This window comes from Oryzias latipes, chromosome 1, assembly GCF_053564925.1.
Source record: "Oryzias latipes strain Hd-rR chromosome 1, Olatipes_Hd-rR_3.1".
Classification (NCBI taxonomy): Eukaryota; Metazoa; Chordata; class Actinopteri; order Beloniformes; family Adrianichthyidae; genus Oryzias; species Oryzias latipes.
In genome coordinates, this window is record NC_136237.1 from 35,267,309 (window position 1) to 35,290,116 (window position 22,808).

The 22,808-nt window shown below is 41.5% G+C and overlaps 3 protein-coding genes across 17 annotated transcripts in view; all 3 read left to right on the plus strand.

Annotated features, from left to right (window-relative positions):
• Positions 1 to 1,863, plus strand: part of LOC101167768 (SWI/SNF-related matrix-associated actin-dependent regulator of chromatin subfamily E member 1) — a 17,126-nt gene extending 15,263 nt beyond the window's left edge. For all 12 annotated transcript variants that reach the window (XM_011494194.4, XM_020713518.3, XM_011494230.4 and 9 more), the window contains one exon: positions 1,109 to 1,863. In XM_011494194.4, coding sequence (XP_011492496.1) covers positions 1,109 to 1,314 — 206 coding nt within the window. In that variant the 3' untranslated portion in view covers positions 1,315 to 1,863. The remainder of the gene's footprint in view (positions 1 to 1,108) is intronic.
• LOC101172468 (tensin-4) lies at positions 1,838 to 22,668 on the plus strand. 2 transcript variants are annotated; one of them, XM_078946405.1, is made up of 13 exons: positions 1,838 to 1,977; positions 2,072 to 2,134; positions 9,964 to 10,214; positions 14,341 to 14,659; positions 18,137 to 18,525; positions 18,602 to 18,715; positions 19,955 to 20,047; positions 20,150 to 20,227; positions 20,308 to 20,367; positions 21,512 to 21,683; positions 21,764 to 21,832; positions 21,905 to 21,934; positions 22,019 to 22,668. In XM_078946405.1, the coding sequence occupies exons 2-13, from the start codon at positions 2,130 to 2,132 to the stop codon at positions 22,149 to 22,151; spliced, it is 1,713 nt and encodes a 570-aa protein (XP_078802531.1). In that variant the 5' UTR covers positions 1,838 to 1,977; positions 2,072 to 2,129; the 3' UTR covers positions 22,152 to 22,668. The 2 variants fall into 2 exon arrangements, with proteins under 2 accessions (XP_078802531.1, XP_004065815.2); XM_004065767.5 differs by lacking the exons at positions 1,838 to 1,977; positions 2,072 to 2,134 and adding an exon at positions 9,346 to 9,482.
• On the plus strand, positions 2,270 to 6,916 carry ccr7 (chemokine (C-C motif) receptor 7). 3 transcript variants are annotated; one of them, XM_020713590.3, is made up of 3 exons: positions 2,270 to 3,828; positions 4,384 to 4,442; positions 5,633 to 6,916. In XM_020713590.3, the coding sequence occupies exons 1-3, from the start codon at positions 3,810 to 3,812 to the stop codon at positions 6,707 to 6,709; spliced, it is 1,155 nt and encodes a 384-aa protein (XP_020569249.1). In that variant the 5' UTR covers positions 2,270 to 3,809; the 3' UTR covers positions 6,710 to 6,916. The 3 variants fall into 3 exon arrangements, with proteins under 3 accessions (XP_020569249.1, XP_020569295.1, XP_078802633.1); XM_020713636.3 differs by having other exon boundaries at positions 3,698 to 3,828; positions 4,396 to 4,442; XM_078946507.1 differs by lacking the exon at positions 2,270 to 3,828 and having other exon boundaries at positions 4,152 to 4,442.
• Positions 22,669 to 22,808: the final 140 nt, after the last annotated feature.

Below are 22,808 nucleotides of genomic sequence, written 5' to 3' on the forward strand. Positions count from 1 at the left end.
TGTCAGTGAACTGTCATCAGGAACCGAACCCTGACTCGTCTCTTGGGGAAATCCCAACACACCTCTTTTCCCTCCTTCTACCTGTCTGCCCTGCTTTGAAGGGCTTTTTAGAGTAGAGGAAGTAAAACTTCATGAATCAGGACAGTCATGACTTTAGGAAATTTCCTCCCTAAAATAAATCTGTCTGCGGTTGATCCATAAACGATGACTCGAGTAAAGAGGCTCCTGGTTAAACAAAACTAGGGAAAGTTTCTTAACATCTCTTATGCATGCTTGCATAACTCTCAACAATCCTTGTTCCAGAGAAAAGTCCATAAGCTTTTGCTTTGGGTTCAAATGTCAAAACACGTCTTGATTGATGAAGAACAAATAAAACAATAACTTTATATTTAAAAAGGGTTTTTCTATAATAAAACTATCCTAATGCTACGTTTACAGCAAACGTGATTCGAGCCTCAAATTCTCATCCGCCGCCTCACTGTTGAAGGACGCTGATCCAAAAACGTGTTCATAAACTTGATGCTCCCGCTGCGTATGGGAGGGGCTACTTTCAAGAGCTTCTAGCCTCATCGCTGTTTGGTATCTCATATACAGATACAAAGATTAGGTTTATTTATGTTGAAGAGTTCTGCAGAAGCATCTGTAATCACATCTCCATGTCTGGATTCATGAGATCATTCAGAGATTCTCCCAGGGCGGTGAGGTTCACCATCTACTGCAGGAGCTGCGTGACGGCCGCTTCCAGCGGTACTTCCGTCCGTCTGTGACCCCTTTCTATTATTGTCTTGATGGAAATGAGAAAGATATCTTACAACTCAGGTGAATTTTGAATAAACGCCAGCAGAAACTGCGTCTTTTAAAAAGAGACAGGTTTTCTTATTTTGGCTAAAATTGTCATAAAGTTAAAAGATCCCCGTGAACGCCACTTGAAACAGATCAGAGGATGATCTGGTGAGTTTTTAAACCCTAACCTGCATGCAGAACCTAAACCTGGACCAGGAGGTCTGCAGATCCCATTCAGTTCAGCCTCTCTTTGTTCTCCAGGTGAGGAGAAGACGTTTGACAATCCAAAGTAAATAAAAATTGTTTTGCTTGGAATTGAATCCAGGGAAGCAGAAGCCCCCCGAGGAGCTGGATTCTCCCCGAGGCAGCAAGGAGGGGGCCTCGGAGGACAAGGAGAGCGTCCCCGAGGGAGCCATGGAGGAAGGGAGCAGCGACAGCAACACCGGCTCAGAGACCACCTCGGCTCAGACCGAGGATGCTGCAACCAGCGAGCCGTCAGAAGGGCCCTGCAGGCCCAGAACCGACCACTGAGCCAAACGGGGGGAGGGGGGCCACTGATGCCGGCCCGAGAAAGCACTATTATAGGGCGTCACCTGAAGGCCGCCTTCAGCACATCTCCACACATATCATCCGACAGAAGCGCTCGGTGTTGCTCGTCGTCTTGTGCCATGGTGGCTTTATTGTTTTGCATGATGCAGCTTTTTGAAGTTGTGGAGAAGCGGAGCGCCTCCTCTGAGGAGAACCTTGTTTACTCTCCGTATCCGTATTACAGTGACAGTATTGTCTCAGGAGTTTGTTGTCATGAAGTAGTATGATTGTTACTATTTTTATGTGTTTACTGTTATTTATTATCAGCGTTTTAAAGTGATCATCAGTGCTGTACAAAGCTCCACTACCAGTGTTCTCAAGTTTGCTCGCAGCCAATCAAATCAAAAGCAGTACGCTTAGAACATGTTTTGTTTTTTTTCAAACACACAAACTTTAAATGTGCCGTGACGTGTGCGCGCCGTGTAACGAGGTTTCAACATGCAGTCTTTTTCATATTTATACCAATAAACTTTTCTACCCTGAACAGGAAAATCTTCTTTTTGCTTTACACAAAAAAGTCTGAGAGGAGCTGCTGAACTGCTGTCAGTCACTCAGACGCTGCAGAGGGCTTGCACCATGCACATCGCTCCCCTTTGCACAGCGCAGGTAAGGGAAGTGGGTATCATGAGGGAATTGTTGAGGCTTCCTGTTTTGAGCAGATTTCAAAGACTTCCAGAGTATTCTCTCGTTTTTGACTCAGAAATCCTGTTAGCACGGCGAGGAATCCAAAAGGAGTGAGGACCAGGTCAGGCTGCAAAATGGAGTAAGGTTGAGATTTGACAGAGCTTCTCTTTCCATCACAGTGTTCTGCATTTTGGCTCTGCCGTGTACCCTGCGGTTTGCTCTGCCTGAAGTGAAAGCTTCAAACCACAACCACAGAGATACAGGTGTGCAGGAGCTTCTGCACGGCTCCTGCAAGGTCTCGCGTCCGAAGTAGAAGCACTGAACGGCGTTGCATCACTAAAGCGCCTCACCAAGAAAGGCTTAAAATGGGATTTTTGCTGCAAATGCCAATTTCCCCTAATATACATAATTTACATAAATAGTGCACTACAGCTTCTTAGGGTGTCCCTGTCATGATGGAAACAAGTGTGGCCTTTCTGAAGATCAAAGCCGCCAAACTTAACCAAAAACTAAATCTAAGTTAGAATTACAGTCCTCTGTTTTCATGCATCCATTCATTGTGTCAACGGATGGAAGGACAAGGGGATTTGTCCTATTTACCTACTGTTTACACACCTTTTTTTCTGTTTTTGAACAAAGTTTGATTTGATTTGATAAATCAGGCCTAACGACTTCACCAAAAAGATAGGAATTTTAATTTTATTTATTCCAAGCAAACAAAACACAAATAAAAAGAAACTAAACCAACAGCAGAAATATAAATCTATACATAGATATGTCAGACTATTGGGATAATTAGTGGTGACATTGATAGATAAACATAAACACATACATCCATATACACTTGAATCACGTCGGTAACCTTCACTTTAACTTTGCGCACCATCTCCATGACGATCTCAGAGCTTTGAAGTTTGAACCTTATTTAGCACAAGTCCGCATCATCAACCTTCTGCCACAGCTACACGGTCGGTTGAGGTGTAAATGTGGCTACAACTGCAAATGAAACCCACACAGACTGAGCTCGACCTCCTTATAAACTCATCCAAAAAAAGAGTTGATAAACACAGCAAGTGCAATCATATCAATGATCTCTCTAGAACTACTTGGTGTCTTCTGCAACATCCCTCTGTTCACTCTCTCTCACTCTAGCTTACACACTTCCAGCTTAACATTACCGATGCAACAAGAAATTGCTAGCAATGTTGGCGCTATTCAGCTGTACAGGTTTGAGGCAGATGCCAGCTCAGACGAGGAAAACAGAGATGGATTTAGTCGTCTAAAGGTGGATGCATCAGAATGGAGCGGAGGGAGCTTGTCGCTTGCCGTAGTAGCTTCTACGTCACACCTACAAGATTTTCTAACTGCAGTTTTGTGCCTTTTACTCAGAAATGGAGATTTAATTTTCTTTCTATATGTCCTCCATCATGAGAAAAATGCAACAACAACATGATAAAAACACAGACAACCCGATTTTCATTGCAGTGGGTCTTTAAATCTGTGTGGACTGAAATTAAATGTTATTTAATGGTATTTTTGGCTTTTTATCATCATGTTTGTTTTTTTAAACAATCTCATTGTATCCTGCAGTTTTTTAACAGCCGTGTCTGCACTGCATCCTTCACTTGACAAAATTGTTTTTCTTGCGTTTTATTTTGAAGTGTGGGTTTCTTCTTTTTCTCGCATGATAATTGAGGTCTGACAAGAACATTATTTCCGTGAGTCTTTTTTTTTTTTTCACATCTACAAGGGGAAACCACCATCAAACGCACTCATTCCATCTGTTTTGTAGCCGTACTCACAACTCGAGCAACATGACTGCTGCTGCTGCAGGTGAGTCTTTCCAGAGCTTGTACCACATGTGCGTTCAAAGAATTGTTTTATATCTATAGTGACTTTTTTTTTGATACAGTCCTACCACAGGCCAGCTTGTGTCAGCAAAGAAAGAAATAGATATTTGCATCCCTTAAAAGAAATCCCCTCTGACAGATTGCAGAACAGGTTATTGTATTTGTGAATGAAGTAGCACAGATCTAAGAAGTTATTGTTCTGGTTTATAGAGATCTGTTATCTGTTAACCACTGTCTGAGACGCACTGAGAATTTTTAGATTTTTCTTTTTTTTTTTTTTAATGCTACATTTCTTGTTTAGAATAGTTTGAACACAAGTTAAAACAGTTTTAACTTTGTCCCCAGATTCTAAAAGTTGTTCCAATCTTCCATTTAAGGATCTAAGCTCTGGAATTCAGTTTAGACCGTCAAACAGGAAGACTTAATAATATTTTGGTTAATGTTAAATGAAATAAAATTGTAAAGCCAACCGCTTTACCACAGAGTAAAAACAGGTGTATAAACATGGAATTACATTTTAGACTAAAATGTTTTACAGGTGCTTCTGCAGGTCTTCTGAGCCTGTCGACCGTTCTCATCTGGTTCATTTCTTTGAAGGTAAGAGAATACGGTCACATCAAGGATTAAATGTACATCGAGTCTTAAACTAACCTGTAGTGGCTGACGAAGCGCCAGTTCCTGCTCTGAGGAGAGTAAAGAGGAAATGAGTGGTCATACAGCAGAGCATGTGAGACGCTCACTGATCCCAGACGCTTCATTACGCTTCATCAGGCAGGAATGATTCTCTTCTTGGGATTTGTTGACTTGCTTGTCCCTGTGTAGAAAAAGTAGATACTTTTTAGTAATACCTTGACTAAATCAAAAACAAAATAGATTTACATGACTAAACTCAAACAGGAAGTTTTCAATTGAAGTATATTTGAATTGGAATCGGTTGTGTTGAACTGAAGGCAAAATAAGCTTTAACAAAACAAATAGATTATTCTGCAATGAAACGGGTAAAAATGACTCCCAAATTAGTTTGATTAACTTGATTTGGGGGTGGGATTGTCAAAGTTTGAGTAAGAGTTCATTTTTGTTTAACTGTGCACCATTGAACGGTTCACCTCCTTCTTGGGAACTGAGTAGAAAGAGTTAACAATTTGTTTAAGCCCAATTACTGTAATTACTTTATGTTCTTTATAACAGTTCTAATTAGCATCAGAAGTTATTGTGATAGACTATAAAACCATTAAATCATTCAAATGTCCCATCTATCCAGCAAACTACTTATAATCCAATTCACTCAACCAACTCCATTGAAATCGGTTTAATAAAGTTTATTTTAATAAGATAATTTCAATATACTCCATAAATGTGATTTAAAATCCATAAACGTATAAGCAAAAGTATTCTTTGAGGAATCAGAAATCCAATTCAATTTAGTCAGGCAATGATTATTTCTCACCAATTCAATTTGATTTAGCTTAAGATATTATAAAAAAAAAATGTTTTGGAATCTGATTTTTAAATGAATCTGTATCTGTTGTGAAGTTGTGCCGTTTTAGTTTGGAGCGAACCAACCACACATGCTTGTTCAATGACCCTCCTAGTGGTTACCAGGCGCACTGACCCAGCTTCACTTTCCTTATATCTTAATCCCAAATTGAATGGGATCGGCCCTTGGTTATTGCTGCCCGGTTCCTGTAAAATCTATTCTGAATTGCGGACATTTTGCGTAATTTTTTGGTTGTGTCAAAAAACCGCCCAGAACAAACAGATGATCTATTTTTCATGATTTCTTGCAGGAATGCATGTCTGAGGGTGTGAACAGTACCAGCTCAGAATCAGACCTGGATTTGGATTACATCAGCTTTCCCAGCGTAGATTACAGCAATTTTCCCACACCCTGTGTGAAAGACGTGAACAGGAATTTTCGCAGATGGTTCATGCCTACCCTTTTCTCCATCATCTGCCTATTGGGTGTGGCAGGTAACCTTCTGGTCATCCTCACAGTCTTCCACTTCAAGCGCCTCAAGACCATGACGGACGTGTACTTGCTCAACCTGTCCTTTGCCGACCTGCTCTTCGCCCTGTCCCTCCCCTTCTGGGCGGCCAGTTCCATGGCAGAGTGGGTCCTCGGCCAGATGGTGTGCAAATCCATGTACACCATTTACAAGGTCAGCTTCTACAGCAGCATGTTGTTCCTCTGCCTCATCAGCATCGATCGATACTTCGCCATCGCCAAGGCCGTTTCGTCTCACCGGCACCGCACAGAAGCAGCCTTTTATAGCAAAGTGTCATCAACTGTTGTCTGGGTGATGGCACTGATCTTCTCCATTCCTGAAATGGCTTACACCAATGTCAGCAACAACACCTGCAGCCTTTCTAACCAAAATAGCACCGAGTTGAAAGTCGGCATCCAAGCCAGCCAAATAGCTTTGGCCTTCCTCCTTCCTCTCCTGGTTATGGGCTTCTGTTATGCAAGCATCATTAAAACTCTTTGCCAAGCTCGAAACTTTGAAAGGAACAAGGCCATCAAGGTCATTCTGGCTGTGGTGACCGTTTTTCTCGTCTCCCAGGTTCCTTACAACATCGTCCTGTTCTTGTCCACTTCTGTCACAGCGAATGGAGGAACTGAAGATTGTGAATACGATAACACACTCATGTTGGCTACAGATGCCACGCAGGGTTTGGCCTTCTTCAGGTGCTGTCTCAACCCTTTTGTCTATGCTTTCATCGGTGTGAAGTTTCGCAATGACCTCTTCAAGCTTCTGAAGGAATATGGCTGCATGAGCCAGGAGCAGTTCTACAGGTATACCTACGCCAGGAGGAAGAGCTCTGGGGCCAACGAGACAGAGACAAGCACCACATTCTCACCGTGAAGTTTCTTTCAATTACGCAGCTGATTCTCCAAAAAATGATGTACATAGCAGAAGTGATCATATAAATGCAGTTTTTGTTAGTTTTTCGCTTTGGTTACTTCAACTATACGGCACAGACTCCGATTTGTTATTGTCAAAAAAGCATGTCTATGATTGCATGTAAAGTGTGCGCAAGAAATGGAATAAAACAAAAGTAGACAAACCACATTTCCTCAGTTAAGTGATTTTACTTTCATTCAAACAACCAAAAACAACTTGTTGTGAAGAACTGAGCTTAAAATGCAATATATTACCAAACGTATTCGCTCACCTGCCTTGACTCGCGTATGAACTGAATTACCATCCCATTCCTTACCCATAAAGTTCTATCGGATTCAGATAAGGTCTTTGTGCAGGTCATTCAAGTTCATCCATACCAGACTCTGTCATCCATGTCTACATGGACCTTGCTTTGTGCTCTGGCGCACAGTCATGTTGGAAGAGGAAGAGGCCCATTCCAAGCTGTTGCCACAAGGCTGGGAGCATGGAATTGTCCAAATGTTTTGGTATCCTGAAACATTTAGAGTTCCTTTCACTGGAACTAAGGGACCAAGCCCAATTCCTAAAAAGAAAACACACCATGATTCCTCCCCCACCACATTTCACACTCCGCTCAATGCGGTCTGAAATGTACCGTTCTCCTGGCAACCTCCAAACCCAGACTCATCCATCCGATTACCAGATGGAAAAGCGGGATTCGTCAGTGCAGAGAAGGCATCTGTGCTGCTCAAGAGTCCAGTGGAGGCGTGCTTTACACCACTGCATCCGACGCTTTGCGTTGCACTTGTTGATGTGTGGCTTGGATGCAGCTGCTCGACCATGAGGAAACCCCAGAGTTTGATTTATTGCTTGAGAAGAAGTAGGAAGAAGCAAACATCAACAGACCCACACCTCTATTGAGTTATTTCTATTGCATATGACCCTTTCAAAAATAAATGAAATATTAAGGAAATGTGTTTTTATTTCCATAATTCCACTCAAAAAAATGTAACTTTCATAGAACATAGATTCAGACACCCCTGTTTAATTGATTATATTAATAGTATTTATTGTTTCCTTTTGCATAATTCGGGGATCATACAAGGTACTTTTAGGGGTTCACTCCCTCAACATCCCCTTCCTAGATTCTCACCAATGAGGAGGTAGCAATTCACTTTCCTTTATATATTTATATATATTTATTTAGCCCAATATTACAACACAGTTGTCTCAACGGGCTTCACTAATTGTACAAAACATAACATTAGTTATAAAATACAATAGCTGATTGCTAAACTCAACCAAACAGTCTGAACTAAATTGGGAATTCTTGCGCTTAGACCCTCCTTCTCGGTAAAGAAAAAATCCTTTCCAGGGAAAAATGAAGAAACCAGATGACGCCTGCACAAGTCCATCAGCCTCTCTTTGGTTTGCCAGACATTGACGATGAAGCGGTTCTAATAATAATAATAATGATGGACTAGATTTATCTATGCTTTTCCAGACACCCAAAGCTCTTACAATGTATCTCCATTGTAAGTGCTTTATATATATTATAGCTTAAACAAAATATAAATGCATCTTAAGCTTCTCTTCCTCTGGTTTGGGGCTTATTCTGAAATTTTCAAGTCGGACCTTTGAGGCGGCTGGTTGAGTAATCAGCTGACTGCACGTTGGGTCATGTCTGTTGGGACACACCACTGGAAGAAGTTTACAAAAGTTTTAGGGCGATTGAAAACACTGTCATGAGTCACAACAGGAGTCTTCCTTCCTGTCTCAATAACTGTGACAGCCGGTGAAAAGAAACTTTTTCCAATTTCAAGTGTTGCCATGGAGACAGTGAGGCTCCGAAAGTGTTCATACGTCATTAAATAATAATAAAGTGTTGTCAGATCAAACAGTCAACCAATAATCTACTTTTTTTTAACTAGCCTTATTTGTATAGAAAAAAATTAATTTACTTTAATACAAGGCCGTTTTATAATCTAATTTACCCATAATTTAAAAAAAGAAATTATTTGAAATGTCTCCTTTTTATGCAAAAGCTGGAATTAAGTTGCATTTTTATACATAATATTGTTTTATGTAATAGTTTGTTTGTTTTATTTATTATTTTAGAAATATGACAATCAGTGAAGGTAGGCGGGGCATGTTATAATAATAAAGATCATACAATCCATTTTAAGTGAAAGTATCTTTTTAAAGCTCAAGGACACTGGACATAGTTGAAAGCAAAATCCAATCAAATAAATACAACAGTTATTTATAATTTGTCATAAGGTCTGAATGAAGTAAATGTTTCTCAATGGAGTTTAGAAGGTATTTTGAGGGTTTTAAAAAATTCCTAAAAATTATAATAATCAAAAGAAGTCTCTGTGAAGCTTCCAGCCTCTGTTTTTTTTTCTGAAGGAATTTAAGACTGCAGATAAAACTGAAACAGAAGCTTTAACTGCTTTGATTTCATGTTTATTTCCTGGCAGGACTCATTTCATTTTGGCAACAGTTAAGAAATAATGTGAGTTGTCATCCGACAAAAGCACATTGTTAATATTTTGTCATGAAAATGGGGGAAAGAGTAGAAGAAAAAACGAAAAAAAAACCTTACCTGGGACCAAACTCCTCTTCCTTACTGCTGATTGGCTCACAAGGAAAAATGGGTGGGATTTCTTTAATAAAAGCAAACCCTGCAGGAGGGTGTGAAGCTGATAAGTGACAGCAGCACTAAGACGGTAAAGTCCAACCGAAGAAAAAGAAGGTACGTTTTTTTCTGTATTTTAAGTCAGCTTTTTGTGAAATTGGTTTAAACAAATAATTTTGAAAAGTCTGAATTAGCTGATATTTCTTCTTCCTGATAAGAATGAGGAACTCATAATGTGTTTTTTGGAAGATAAATAACAGGCAGGAGTGAGAAAACTCCACAATTTTAAATTGAGTTCTTTAGAGGAGGTCAAATGCACCTCGCTTAAAAAAAAAAAAAAAAAAAATCAGTGTTTTCTGCATGTTCAACCCTGTCTGTGAGGTTTGGCTGTTGGGGGAAACATTAACGTCTCCATGGTGACAGCAGGTCACTGGATAACTCACGGTGCACCACGCCTCGCCTGAAATGCTGAGGAGGAGGCGTTCGGGCCCGATCCTCCCTTGTGTAGCTCATGCAAAGCTGCTTTCGTTTGTCAACCAACCACAGCAACAGCTCTTTCTCCTGTTATTTGTGACGTTGACACATTTCCCTTTTTCAGCCTCAGAGGACGGGAAAGCTCTCACTACATGATGCCTCCTGTTAAAGGCATGTCTCACGCCATACCCAGCCATGTTCTCAGAGTGGGCCAGACCATATGTATGGACCAGGCTTCAGACACCAAGTCCAGCGACCAAGAGGAGCGGGACTTGGATATTTCCCTGGATAATCTCAACCAGCTTATATTGGACCTGGATCCAACGTTTGAACTCGAAGTAAAGAAAAGCCCCACGTGTGTCAGTCCGCCAACAGGTATAAGACTGAAAAGAACCTTTTGGTTTGCTCCATGCCTATTGTTCATTTTTTCAGTCTATTATTCTTTATTATTGACATACAGAAGCTGAATTTACTATTTTGAGGATAAAAGGAAAAATGGGAACTTTCTTACCTTATCATTATTCCCCACTAAAAAAAACCCCAACATACTGCACCAACTGAAAAACGATCTAACTTTTGGGGAACAATGATGTGATGAATATTGGTTTTTCTTTGTCGTAAACCAAAAAACGATTGAACAGCATTTGTCCTTTCTATGTTTTTTTTTTTCAGCTGCCAAAACGCACAAATGAAAAAAGAAAATCCGACCAAATGTTACTGATAAAACTGCGATGCCATTTTACTGCCTCGAGTTCTTAAATTAACATAAACACAACATTTTTTTTTATCAAACCACAACTGGTTTGTTTTCATTTTTAGGTCCCTGAAATAACAGTTTTTTTTCCTTCTACAGTCTCCGCTGACAGCATTTAGTGGACAAACAGGACAGCAGCTCAGTGTAATGTGCAAATTAAGAAGTACAATAAGTGCAAATGTTTAAGCCAAAGTTTGTTGTACTTACATTTAGCACATTTTTTGGGGGGAAGATTAAAAAAAAGCTTGGAACAGCTAGTATTAAACGGCTGTAAAGCCCCACTCCAATGAAAATGGTATTTTGTTTTTTTAACATGTTCTTGTGCCATTTTTTCTGATGATGACGAATTGAAAATGAAGCTCCGAATTGTATTCCAGAGTACTTCTTTTAATCAAATCATTGTGAATAAGGAGCAGACAAAAAAATGCCATTTGAATTTGAGCTTATTTGTGACATAGGAAAATACTCTGGGCGGGCCACAAGCTTCCTGCTTCGCTCCATTCTGATGCATCCAATCACAGACAAATAGATCCGTCTACATCTCAGTTTTCCTTGTCCAAGTTGGCATCTGGCTCAAAACTGCACGGCTGAATAGCTCAAATATTGCTCGCCGCTTTTGTCGCAGCGCTAATGTTAGGTAGCGGTTGAGGAATGATGGGAAATCTGCACAAGCACCCGTAATGTTAGCTTCGGCTTGTGAGGGGCTGTAAGCTGGCGGGAGAGAGAGTGTAAATAAGGGGATGATGGGATATCAACACAGGCTTACTCCACACCAACAGTGTCGGCTGCAATTCAGAGGGGAATTTCTAATGAACCCCTGCCGCTCTGCAGAAACTATGTCCTAGAAAACGAACCAGGCTTTTTGATTTTAGCTGAAAACTGTATAATTATAATTAAATGACCACTGGGAAGTCTTTTACAATTGATCAAATGATACTCAGAGAAGGACTTTAATCAATTTGTTCTTTGATGTTTTGTTTATGACGTCAAAAGAAGCAAGAGGTGTTGGCGCAGAAGTCTTTCTAATAAATGCCTTGTTTACATTTTTGTCACGTTTACACAAAACCAGTGAAATTTCTCAGCCATCAATCATGCAGAAAGACTTTACTCTCCATTTGACCGCAGTTTGATGGAGTTTCTCTGGAGTATCAAAAGGCTGATGCTCTTGTTGATACCAGAGTGATGGTAAAGGTCAGCTTCAATGGAGTTAATTCTGTAATTGTAATTTAAAATTGTCTTTTTATTTGGACAGCCAGACTTTATAATGATCCAATTCCCTCTGTCATCTACACAGAAGCTGTGTGTGCTTTTGGAGAATTCAAGATGAACAGATCATTTTCCTCCAGTCTAGTTCTCTTTTAGCCTGAAGCATGAGATTGAAGAGATGATTTAGGTTTGGTTTTTGAATCACTATCACTGTTTCATCATCAGCTTTTCATTTACAGTTGACGTAATGTTATGTGATCAACATCCCAGCAGGCGCACCATCTTTGAACTGATTTCCTGTTTCAAAGGTTACATTTTTTCAAACAGTTTGGAGCTGAAATTCTGAGCACGTAGTTCACAGGACCGAATCTCCCGATCAATCTCAAAACTATTTTTAGCAATAGAAACCCCGATGGTGCCATTTAAAACAAAAGTCAAGCCTTTTTCTTAGCCTTCTATTCTATTTCATATCTTGAATCCTAAATAGCTGCAATGTTGGACTTTCTAGGGTGAGGGTTTCTTTGTTTCTGCGTTTTATTTATTTATTTTTTTAACTTGTCTTGTCCATTGCACAGCAAACGCAATTGGCTGATGGTCTCTTGAGTTGGACAGACTTTACTGTTAAAATAGGTAGTTAAGCAACTTTGGACACACAAGGAGTATATTTGTATAAACCACTTTTGTATTTAAGGCTAAACTCTTTTATCATCTTTGGATGCACACACCAGAGAGGAAGAGGAGGATAGTAGAGATGAGGGACCCAGATTCAAGAAAGGGAAGAATTGGAGAATGATTCACCCTTTAACATTGGAGCTTTAGCTCTAGTCTATTGTTTAAATTCTTTTGACTATCGTATCTCTTAAGCCGTTTATGCCATTCATGTAATTCTAGCAGATTCTGAATCAGAGAAAAGCAGCCTTGTACTGATATGCAGCACTTTATAGTAGAAGTGCTTATGGAATTCACATAAATCAACTGAATCTGTCACAGAGAAAAGTGGCTCTGTGCCGTTATGTAACCCTTTGATAATATCGCTGCAAAGCCGATATGAAAAGCTGTTTTTCTCTGCATCAGATTTACGGAGACCGCGTAAACGTTTAAGATTTATGCTATGTCAAAGTTTTTCTTTAAGTGTTCCACCTTTGATAGTGGAAGGAACCCATCCAAGATTTAATGCAGCAAGCAAACAGCATTTTTTGCATGGATTTGCACGGCCAAGGTTTGTTAGGCATCAGCTGTCCTTCGTAAAGATCTTTCCCACACTTTCACATTAGTACCTTGGAGCTGCCCATTGAACCAGCAGCACCTGGAGCTACTGAGCAGATCCACTGGAGTAATTTGGTTTAATCCTGTCAGGGATTTGAATCCTTAACTCTCTTAAAAAGTCCATGTTGCTTCCTGCTAATGCTAGGCCACTTCTCCTGCTGATGTTTGGCTGGGGTCTTTTACCTGGACAGCCTCACATTCCTTATTGTTTGTCTTTGTTTATTCCCTCAGCTTTGTCTTTGCTTGGGGGGTTCACGGCAGGTTGGGGCACTGACTTGAATTTTAGCCAAACCCTGGAGCAGGTTTTCATTCAGAATGAACAGTGAGACCATGGAACGGTCTCTCCTTCCAGGAACATTTTTCTGAAATTACAAGGAGTTCCCTGCATCGGCTTTATTAGGTGTTTTATTTCAGCTAATGCGTGAGTCAGTCTCTGCACGCCAGTCAACAAAGTGCAGCGACGTTCAGCAGAGGTGTGGCACTGTGCAATAAAGCTGTAGTCACCCCCCAGAGCAGGTAGCCTGGGGTTTCAAAAACACACAAAAGCCTTAATACTGTTAATCATGTGGTAAATGCAGCACTTCTGCGTCTCTAGGATACATCCCCAGAGCAAAACCACACCCTGCATATGTGAGCCGAGCTCACTTCTAAGTCATAGGTCACAGCAGCGTGGCAGCTGAACACGAGGCAGGGGGCATGTGATCGCATTTCCTCCTGAAACCTGCTCACTGGTGTTTGGGTTGATACTCTCAGGTGCTTTTGAAGCGTTTGAGGGAAATCGTGCAACACTGAGGAGAAATGGGAAAAAAAACAATTGAATGAGATGTGATGAACACTCATTTTGTGCTTCTTGTAAACCGCACTACTGAAAAAAACAACACCTACCTGGGGCTCCTTCTTTCACGCCTGTATTAGTCATGACACTAGAAGCTTTCTGAACTCACCCGTCTGACTCTCCCCCCCCCCTGGAGATTTCCCTCAAACACTCCTACATACATCCAGACAGAGGAACAAGCTGAGACTGATCTGGATGAATGGGTATTATTGCAACAGCCAAACCACACACTCAAAAAAACGAGTCTGTTTGAATCATATGAGCTCCTGAGTGCAAGTTCCTGCAGGAAGATCATGAAAATCTTTTTCTAAGACTCTTACATTAGAAGGCCAAGCCCTCATTTAATCCCATCATGGAATTTTTCCATCAGTTACATTAACATCATTTTATTGTTTTCTTCCGTCTTCCAACGGCTCTGTTTTCCATTTCTCCATTTTCAGATGACATTTCCCGTTGCGTGCTGGTTTCTAGAGGATGTTCTCCAAGGTCTCTTCCCACTGCGGTGCCGTCTGTGACACCCAGTATTCCCATCCCTACACACAGCGGTCTCAGCTGCAGCCTGCAGGGGGCGCAGGTGTTCTCCTGCTCCCCGACGTCCTGCCTGCCACCTTTGCCGTTTGGGAGCGCACCCAGGAGGAATCATTCCCTGAGGCACGACTCGTCCCAGGGATCCCTGCGCCTGTGCCATTCCAACAGAAACAGCGCCACCTCACTGCTGTCCACGTCTACGTGCTCGGACACTAGCTACATCCTGGGCAGGTAAAACACGCCGAACAGTTTTTGCTTTGACGAGTCAAAGTTCTGACCCAAAGGCTACTTCGAGATCCGTTGTTCCTATTTTTAGAGATCCGTACAAAGTTAGCCCTTTCCTACCAGAGATGTCACCAGTGACACAACATAACACGTTTTCTTTGAACTGTCATAACTCTGACCAGTAACGCAATTTTTGTCATTCCAACTGGATTCTGAGGCAAAGAAAATCAGCAAATGCAGAATCAGTTGGTTTACATTATTGCACAAGCACTTTACAACTGTAAAGTATATCAGCACAAAGCTACTTTTCTCCGCTTCCGTTGGAATTATGTTAATGTCAGTGCATAAACAGTTGAAGAGTTACGATGATTTAAGGGCTCAAAGTGCATGTCAGGAACATTGAAGGTAATTAGTTTGTATGCTGATGACACTGTGATTTTTGTAGGAATCCTTACCCACTTACTGAGGACACCTCTTTGTGGGTTTGGCCTTCTTCGATGGCTACGATCATGGCTTTGTGCTCTCAGAACAGGGCGGGATGGGATGCTCTTAAATAACTCCTGAAGGGGAAATTTCTTTTCAATCATGGCCAACAGCAGAACGTCACAAGTCAGTGAAATAACAGATAACACAATGAGAAAATAACAACAATGACCAAATGGACAAAGATATACCAGAACAAAGTACATCCAAGGCAACAGCAGGGGGCAGGTCAACCGTGGAGCACAACAATAACCCATTCATTCCAGAACAAAAACTCATTCATCAAAGGTTAATATAGGAACTTGTATTAAAATTAAATGTTGTGGTACAAATGATCCCTACATCTGTCTGTGGATGAAGACCTTTTGCCACTTCTATTAAATACACTGTGAAGGGGAAAGTAAAAACAAAACTCATCACAGCATTTTCTTTGATTTCTGCTCCTTCAGGTAAGGTTTATGCAGGTCTGTGTTGATGAAGAATCTTATTCTTAAGTTTGTCTCTCAGTTATGGTTTTGGCGCCACACAAAAATGATGCCTTCATGTTCTTACAAAGTTCAACTCTAGATTAGGTTTCCTTTATCACGGTATTCATGGCTGAACGATAGACTGTTGGGTGTGGCTGTTGAAAACGCTGAGTGGGCGTGGCTGCCTAAAGATCTATTCAGCTGTGTTATGTTTTTTTTAATCTCTCAAAAGCAAACTTGGAAGCGCTCGACACACCTAAGGCTTTTTGCACATTGCACGTTTCATATTACATAAAGTAGTCATGGTGACCACAGAAATGAGGTTAAGGAAGCTTCCACAATAAAAGCTCCCACAAAAATCACACCAGGAAATGACCTCTGGCCTCCATGACCAATATTATCTTCAATAAAAGCACCATAATACAATGATTTAGACTGAACTGTTTCTCTTTCGGCTTTTCCCATCAGGGGTCGCCACAGCGAACGAGTCGCATGGTAAACTTGGCAATGTTTTACGCCGGATGCCCTTCCTGACGCAACCCTCTCAAAGCAACCGGGCTTGGGACCGGCACAGAAGTAGAGAAGGGAACAGGGAGCAGCCCAGAGTTGAACCTGGGTTTCACGGATGGAAGGCGCCGCAAACCAGCACGAGACTGAACTAGCTTTAAATAATGCTGAATGATTTTGCGTTTTGTCTTAATTTGAGGTTTTTCTTACCTTCTTTGCATCATCCAAGTTTTCAATTGACCTTTTATTAAAAATACTAATTTCATCTCCAAGATCACTCAAACAGAATAGTCTAGAGAAAATCAGATTACCTAATGGTTAAAAAACACAACATTTAAATAACTCACACACACTTTATTTAGTTATTTGTAATCATGTTGAAGCCTGTCCCATCCCTAACACGCATATCCCATTAATTCACATTAAAAGTCTTTGAAATATTGGCAAACGTAGCGCAGCTCATTACATCCACAGACATGTCAACTTTATCAGAAATGTTTCCAACCAGTGTGGCAGAATGGTGAAAACCAAAAGTGCAGATCAGAGTTCAGTTCAAAGTCACAGAAAAAAGTCCAAATAATTTAAGTCACCACTAAGCTGGAAAAAAAAGAAAACTCTAATTTCAAAAAATAAAAAAACATCCTGAACCAAACATTTAGAAACGTAACAGTCCTCATTGGAGTATAAAAATCAGGAATGAATCTTGGGGGAGGGGGAGAGTTTGCACTGGTGAGGACTCAGTGACACCTTCGAAAGCGACATTCCCACCGCCCTCGAGAACGCGCGTTAAAGTGGCCACTTCCAATTCGGGCTTCTGTGTTCAAAGCTATCGCAAAGCTACACACGTTTTTACAACCGCTCTCCGGCCAGTGATTTGAGTTGCCAATTAATTCAGGTCAAACGTTGACCAGTAGTTGACTTATGGATGGTGTCTCTTTTAATTCACGGAAGTCCCAACCGTTTGAAAATTGATCACAGACGAGAAATTATTAATTGTGGTTTGTGGCCGGCTGGAATTGTACAACACCAAATCTTCCATACATTAGAAAAGTGCTGTGCAAGATTCAAAAGATCTGTACCGCTTCCACAACTGTAGGTGGTGGATATGCGCTAGTAAACAGTGGCAAGAGAAAAAGAAGAGGCCCCTCCCTGCTGGTCCAGTGTGACCGCCATGCGAGTTCAAGAACCTGGGTTTGGCTCGTTCTTGAACGTGCGCCACATGCCCGGTGTGAATGTAGCTCAATGGGGACCATGGCCCAAGCGGGTGCAGGCGACTTTGAATGCTCCACAGAGGACCTCTAGAGAACAGCAGACTTCATATGGGAGGAGTCACAGGCAGCCTGCTCAGAAAACAAAGAACGTAAACAAAAAGCAACAAAAGAATCCGATTGTAACAGGAAACCCCTCCTGCAGGACCGAGTTCAAACAATTCTGAAATCAAACATGGAAGAAAAGGCTTGGAAAAGGGGGCAAGAAGGGAGTAAATACTTTTTGAAGTAATTGTATAAAAATTGCTTCATAGCTGAAATACAGATGCCAGAGATCTAAGCTTTTAAAAAAATGATCTGCATTTGCCATGTTGATTTCCAAAATAGTTATTTTTACATAATAATTAAGTAATTCATCTTTGTCATGTGCTTTATGGATACTTTACGATTCTTAATTCTGTCTGATAAAAGCTAGGAACCGGATATTGATAAATCATGGAATAAAATGGTTATAGTATAACGGGGTGGGATTATATAAGTTTGCTTCCTTCCATTCCCTTTCAAGCAATATTTATTAATATGCCTAATTATCCTAAGTTTGATTAGTTACTGTATGAATGTATAACTGATGATTATATTGCTTTTGTGTATTATTTCTATTTGATTGCTTGAAATAAACCATTTCAAATCAAATCAAAATCAAAATATTATGAAAGAGGATGTTTTTTTTTTTTTATCAAACTTGCTTTTAGGTAGAGGAAGCATGAACTTTGATTGGCTAAAACTGATCACATGGATTTCTTTTTTTGTGTGTACAGCAACCTGTCCTTGACCGGGGAAGACCCAGACTCTCCAGATTCCCTTCCTCCCTGCGCGCCTGGCTCCTTCAGTGACAGGTCAAGAACCCAGGTGTGGGAGAACCGGCCCTCCCTGACAAAGAAAGAACATCTACAGGAGCTCCGCTGTAAAGGAACGCAGAGCAGCCCCGCCTCCCTGTCCGGGTCGCAGAGCGACATTCCCTTACTGCTCATCAACGGAGCACCAGAGCCAGATCCGGTCAGCCCAGGACCAAAAACTGCCGTGGACGTTCCTGCGTCCTCCCCCAAGAAGCCAAGATGCTTAAGTCTGAGTGGCAGCCAACCATCCATGAAATTTGTCATGGACACCTCAAAGTTCTGGTTCCGTCCACACATCAGCAGAGCAGAAGGTGAGGAGACCTGAAGTTATAACCACTTCCCGGTTAATGTTTCTGTCTCCTCACTCATGCCTGACCTGTCCTCCAGCTGAAGCCTGTTTGAGAGACAAGGAGGCGGGAGCGTTTGTGATCAGAGACAGCACCTCCTTCAGGGGAAGCTTCGGTTTGGCCATGAAGGTCAGCCAATCTCCTACCTGTCCAGGTAAACCTTCTATGAACTTCCCACACAGTGTGATCGCTTTTGTTTCTCGGGTCAAACACAGATGTTTCCTAAAGTTTGGACAGATTGAGGATTAAAGCACATGTGAGGAGCTGAAGGCAGATCATTTCTGAAAATGGGAAAACTCCATCTTATGAAATCGTGCGGTGAGACAGCGCTGATGTTTTCCACCCACAGTGTACCAGCCATAAACACAAAACCAGCTGTTTACGGCCCTGCGAGCGCCGAGAAAGACAGGAAAATGACTTATGAGGGAGGACATGTGGCGTTTTGGCTGGAGTGTTGTGTCATCTGGATTGCTGAGTGACTGAAACATCAATTCAAGACAAAAAAAAAAACGACTTCAAATGAAAATGAAGAAAGATTGAAGGGAAAATGCCTAAAATAAGTAAAACTTTAATTTGAATGATTCATTTAATTCACTTTATCTATAAATTGTCAATCTTCTGCCAATGTTGTCTCAAGGTGACGCAAAAAACAAGTGTGAGTGAGTGCCTAAAAAATAGTTATTTCTGCTATTCAGATGTTTCTGTGGATTTAATTTAATTTAATTTAATTTTTTTCATTTTTCAATGTGCAGAACCTTTCGCTGCACACATCCAGTAACATTTACATAAGTAATAGTATCAATGGATATTTTCTATTTAACATACCAGATAAATCCTTTAAGAAATTCAAGCAGCAAAGCTTTAAAACAAAGTCTGTAACAAAAGATGGTTTTAAGCTGCATGAATTTTTTTTTATTTGTCTTTTTATTTGGGGTTTTTAGGTGAAATAACCTGATTTAAGAGCTTAGAGGATTTAATCCATATTTTAAGCGAGCTTACAATTCAAACAAATATTATTTGTTGATTATGATTAAACATCAATCAGAATTTTGTCGTCATTATATTTGTTTAGTGAGTTTAAACCCTATTTGTATTGTTAAACTTTACTCAAAACTCTTTCATCTGAACCAACTTCACATTATCCTGAAGTAAAACATAATTTTCTATTTTCTTGATGAAAATTTTCCACATCTGTTGCTGTGTCCTCCAAAATTCCCACTTAAATGGGCTAAAGTTACAGAAAAATCCAGTTAAATGACCAACTTTCACCAGAAAACTCAGGAGAACCTTCTCACTAACGTTTAGCTACCAGCTAACGTGACGGTGTTGTCATCATAAAAAGGAGAACAGGACTGAATTTTTTTCTTTTCTTAATTTCTCATTTGTGACACAGGCGAAGGCAAATCTGAACTGATCCGACACTTCCTGATTGAATCTTCAGCCAAAGGGGTTCGCATCAAAGGCTCGTCCCAGGAGCCCTTCTTTGGTGAGTAAAGTCCACATCCTCCAGCAGCGTCTTTATTACACCAGGAGGACTCGGCACGGTCCATGTGGTTTCTGGCTAAAACTGACTGGTTTGTTTTTGCAGGAAGCTTGTCTGCTCTGGTCTACCAGCACACCGTTTCTCCTTACGCCTTACCTTGCAGATTGGTGCTCCACTCTCAAGGTGAGATCTCCGACTTTTGGGCGGATTCCCCTTAAAAGCAGCGGAGACGCAGAAAACTGACAGTTTTTTTCCCCACACAGATCTGAAGACACCAGAAGAGAGCCCTGAAAATGCAGCATCTGAAGACCAAACCAGAACTGGTGAGTTCAAATCCTACGGATTTCACTCACACAAGGACGGCTGTCCGCATAGATGACGACCACCGAACGGCTGAAAGAAAAAACGAATCAGGGCCTGAGCGTCATTCTTTAGCCCATGGTATTCACACTGGGCAAGCAGGGAGGGGCTTCTTCTTCTTCTTCTTGTTCTTTTGCTAAAGTTTACTAGCGCATGTCCACCACCTACAGTTGGAAGTGAATGTCTCATGAATCTTTCTCCAGGCTTTTTCTTTCACAGATCTATTCTGAAATATGAAAGACTTGGTGTCATAGATTTATAATGGTTGGCACTTAACGGGAATGTCATCCATACACCACTTCCATATCTGAGTCCCTACGTTCAATGGACGCGCGTATAAAACGCGCGTCCATTGAACGTAGGGACTCAGATATGGAAGTGGTGTATGGATGACACCAATTCCAACACCAAATCGGAGTCCCTGGACGCGCATTTAATACGTAGAGCCCAAAAACAGTCGTAAAGGCTCGCGTAGCTACGCGTAAACGTGAGAGTTTTGAACGCGAAAGCCCGAAACATGCTTCCACACGGACTTTTTAGTGGAAATGACTGCTTGAACACGTGTTGTCGCGGTGGGTGTGAACGTAGCTTCAGACGTCCTGATCTCCTCGACCCCCCCCCCTCCGTCCCAACCAGGCTGGAAAAATGTTGCTTCCTTTTTTAACCAAAAACCAGAAGAGAAACACGATGACAACACATCTTAAAGTCAAGCCTTCTTCACTTAAAACCAACAAATACAGCTGTCAAAAGAAGAAAACATTTGCTTTAAATTGGGGCGCATGAACACTGTCAGGTCCGATGGGCGGCTGGGGTTCGCTTCCTCTGACTTTTACGGCTCAACTGGACTCTGGCCTGCCTGAAAAAGAGGTCCCTGGGGTTTTAAAAGCAAATATAAAATAAAGTGCCCTGAGTGAAGCCATTACAGAAACACCTATGGATTTTAGCAATGCTAAGTCATGCAAGTTATGAGATTTAAAGTTTGTTTTCATTGTTGCCAGAATGAGCTTCCTGTCGGGGTTCAAATGGAAGCATTATAAATACACAGAAACGTGGTCATTGTCTAAGAACATGAGATCGAATCTCCTTTTCCGTCTGCGTTTCTGTCAGCCTGTAACTTTGTATACCTGGACGCCGTCCCCACGGAGATGCTGACCGGCCCCTGCGCCGTGCAGAAGGCCGTGACCTCGATGCTGGAGAAGGCCTCTGGCTCATTCACGCCCGCCTTGGTCAACCTGAAGGTGTCTGGGAAGGGGGTCACTCTGACGGATATCAACAGAAGGTAGGAGCCTCCATCCACATGCTGACTGTGTTCTGACTGCTGCTGAGGTGCGACGCTTCAGACTGTTCTCGCTTTCGCAGGCTGTTCTTCAGACGCCACTACCCCACACATTTACTGAGCTACGGCGGCGAGGACCCAGACGGCCGATTGTGAGTCTGTGCTTCTGTTCAGCTCTTCAGCTCTGAGTGAAACTCTCATTGATCAACTTCTTTCTGCTGCAGATGGTGGAGAGGTTCAAGCTTTGGTGCCAGGTAACCGGAGCTTCACATCTGTCGTCTTTTGGTTCAGACTTTGTGTTTTTGTGGACAAATACATCTCAGTCTTTGCTCCCACAGGATGTTTGGCTTTGTGGCTAAAAGCATGGAGGCCGGCGTGGAGAATGTGTGCCACGTCTTTGCCGAACACGACCCCCTGCAGCCCTGCAGCACGGCCATCCACTTCATTCAGGCCGCCATAAACAAGCAATAACGCCAAGCGTGCACTGAAGGCGGGGCCAGGTCGAGCAACGTGCTCTTGAAGGCAGGAAACGGCACATAAATCCTGGACCAAGGTGACCCTTTCGGTGTCTGTAAAGAGCACATAAATGCACCTTTTAATCCCAACTTTACAGCTCTCGCCACGACAGCTGGATATAAGGAGGTGGAGCCAGGCTCTTTGAAAACCTCCCACAACCACACACACAAACTCAGACTGGGTGTAACTTCTTTCAAGTTGACCTTTGTACTGAACACCTAAGGAATATAAAAAAACAAAACAAAAAAACGTACGGGTTGGTGTTCTGTGATGGGGTTTGTGATGTCATGACATCGATCCGTACATTATTATGTGGACTGCTCAAGACAGACGAAAGAGCTTGATTCTTTTCAACATATGTATATATAACGTTATAGTATATTTATATATATGTATATATGGCTTCATGCAAAGAAAATGTTAGTTGTGGTCTTCAAAATAAAATTCCAACCCATTAAATGGGGTAATTTAATACTGTCTGTATCTATATGTGCTTTTTTGAAGTTACACTGAATTTTAATATAGATTAACTATGACAGCCTTATAAGTCACTGACTAAAGGTTGGTTTTTAAATGATCTTCAATCCGGAAGTCTAATCCCTAATTTCAAAA

What these genes read in the sequence shown, in the direction of transcription:
- LOC101172468 (XM_078946405.1), top strand. An exon ending in ATTGGTGCTCCACTCTCAAG is followed by an intron (nt 20,228 to 20,307) that starts GTGAGATCTCCG and finishes TTCCCCACACAG; the next exon opens with ATCTGAAGACACCAGAAGAG. An exon ending in CTGACGGATATCAACAGAAG is followed by an intron (nt 21,684 to 21,763) that starts GTAGGAGCCTCC and finishes TCGCTTTCGCAG; the next exon opens with GCTGTTCTTCAGACGCCACT.
- ccr7 (XM_078946507.1), top strand. Translation starts at nt 4,350, where the DNA reads ATGGAATTACATTTTAGACTAAAATGTTTTACAGGTGCTTCTGCAGGT. An exon ending in TCTGGTTCATTTCTTTGAAG is followed by an intron (nt 4,443 to 5,632) that starts GTAAGAGAATAC and finishes GATTTCTTGCAG; the next exon opens with GAATGCATGTCTGAGGGTGT.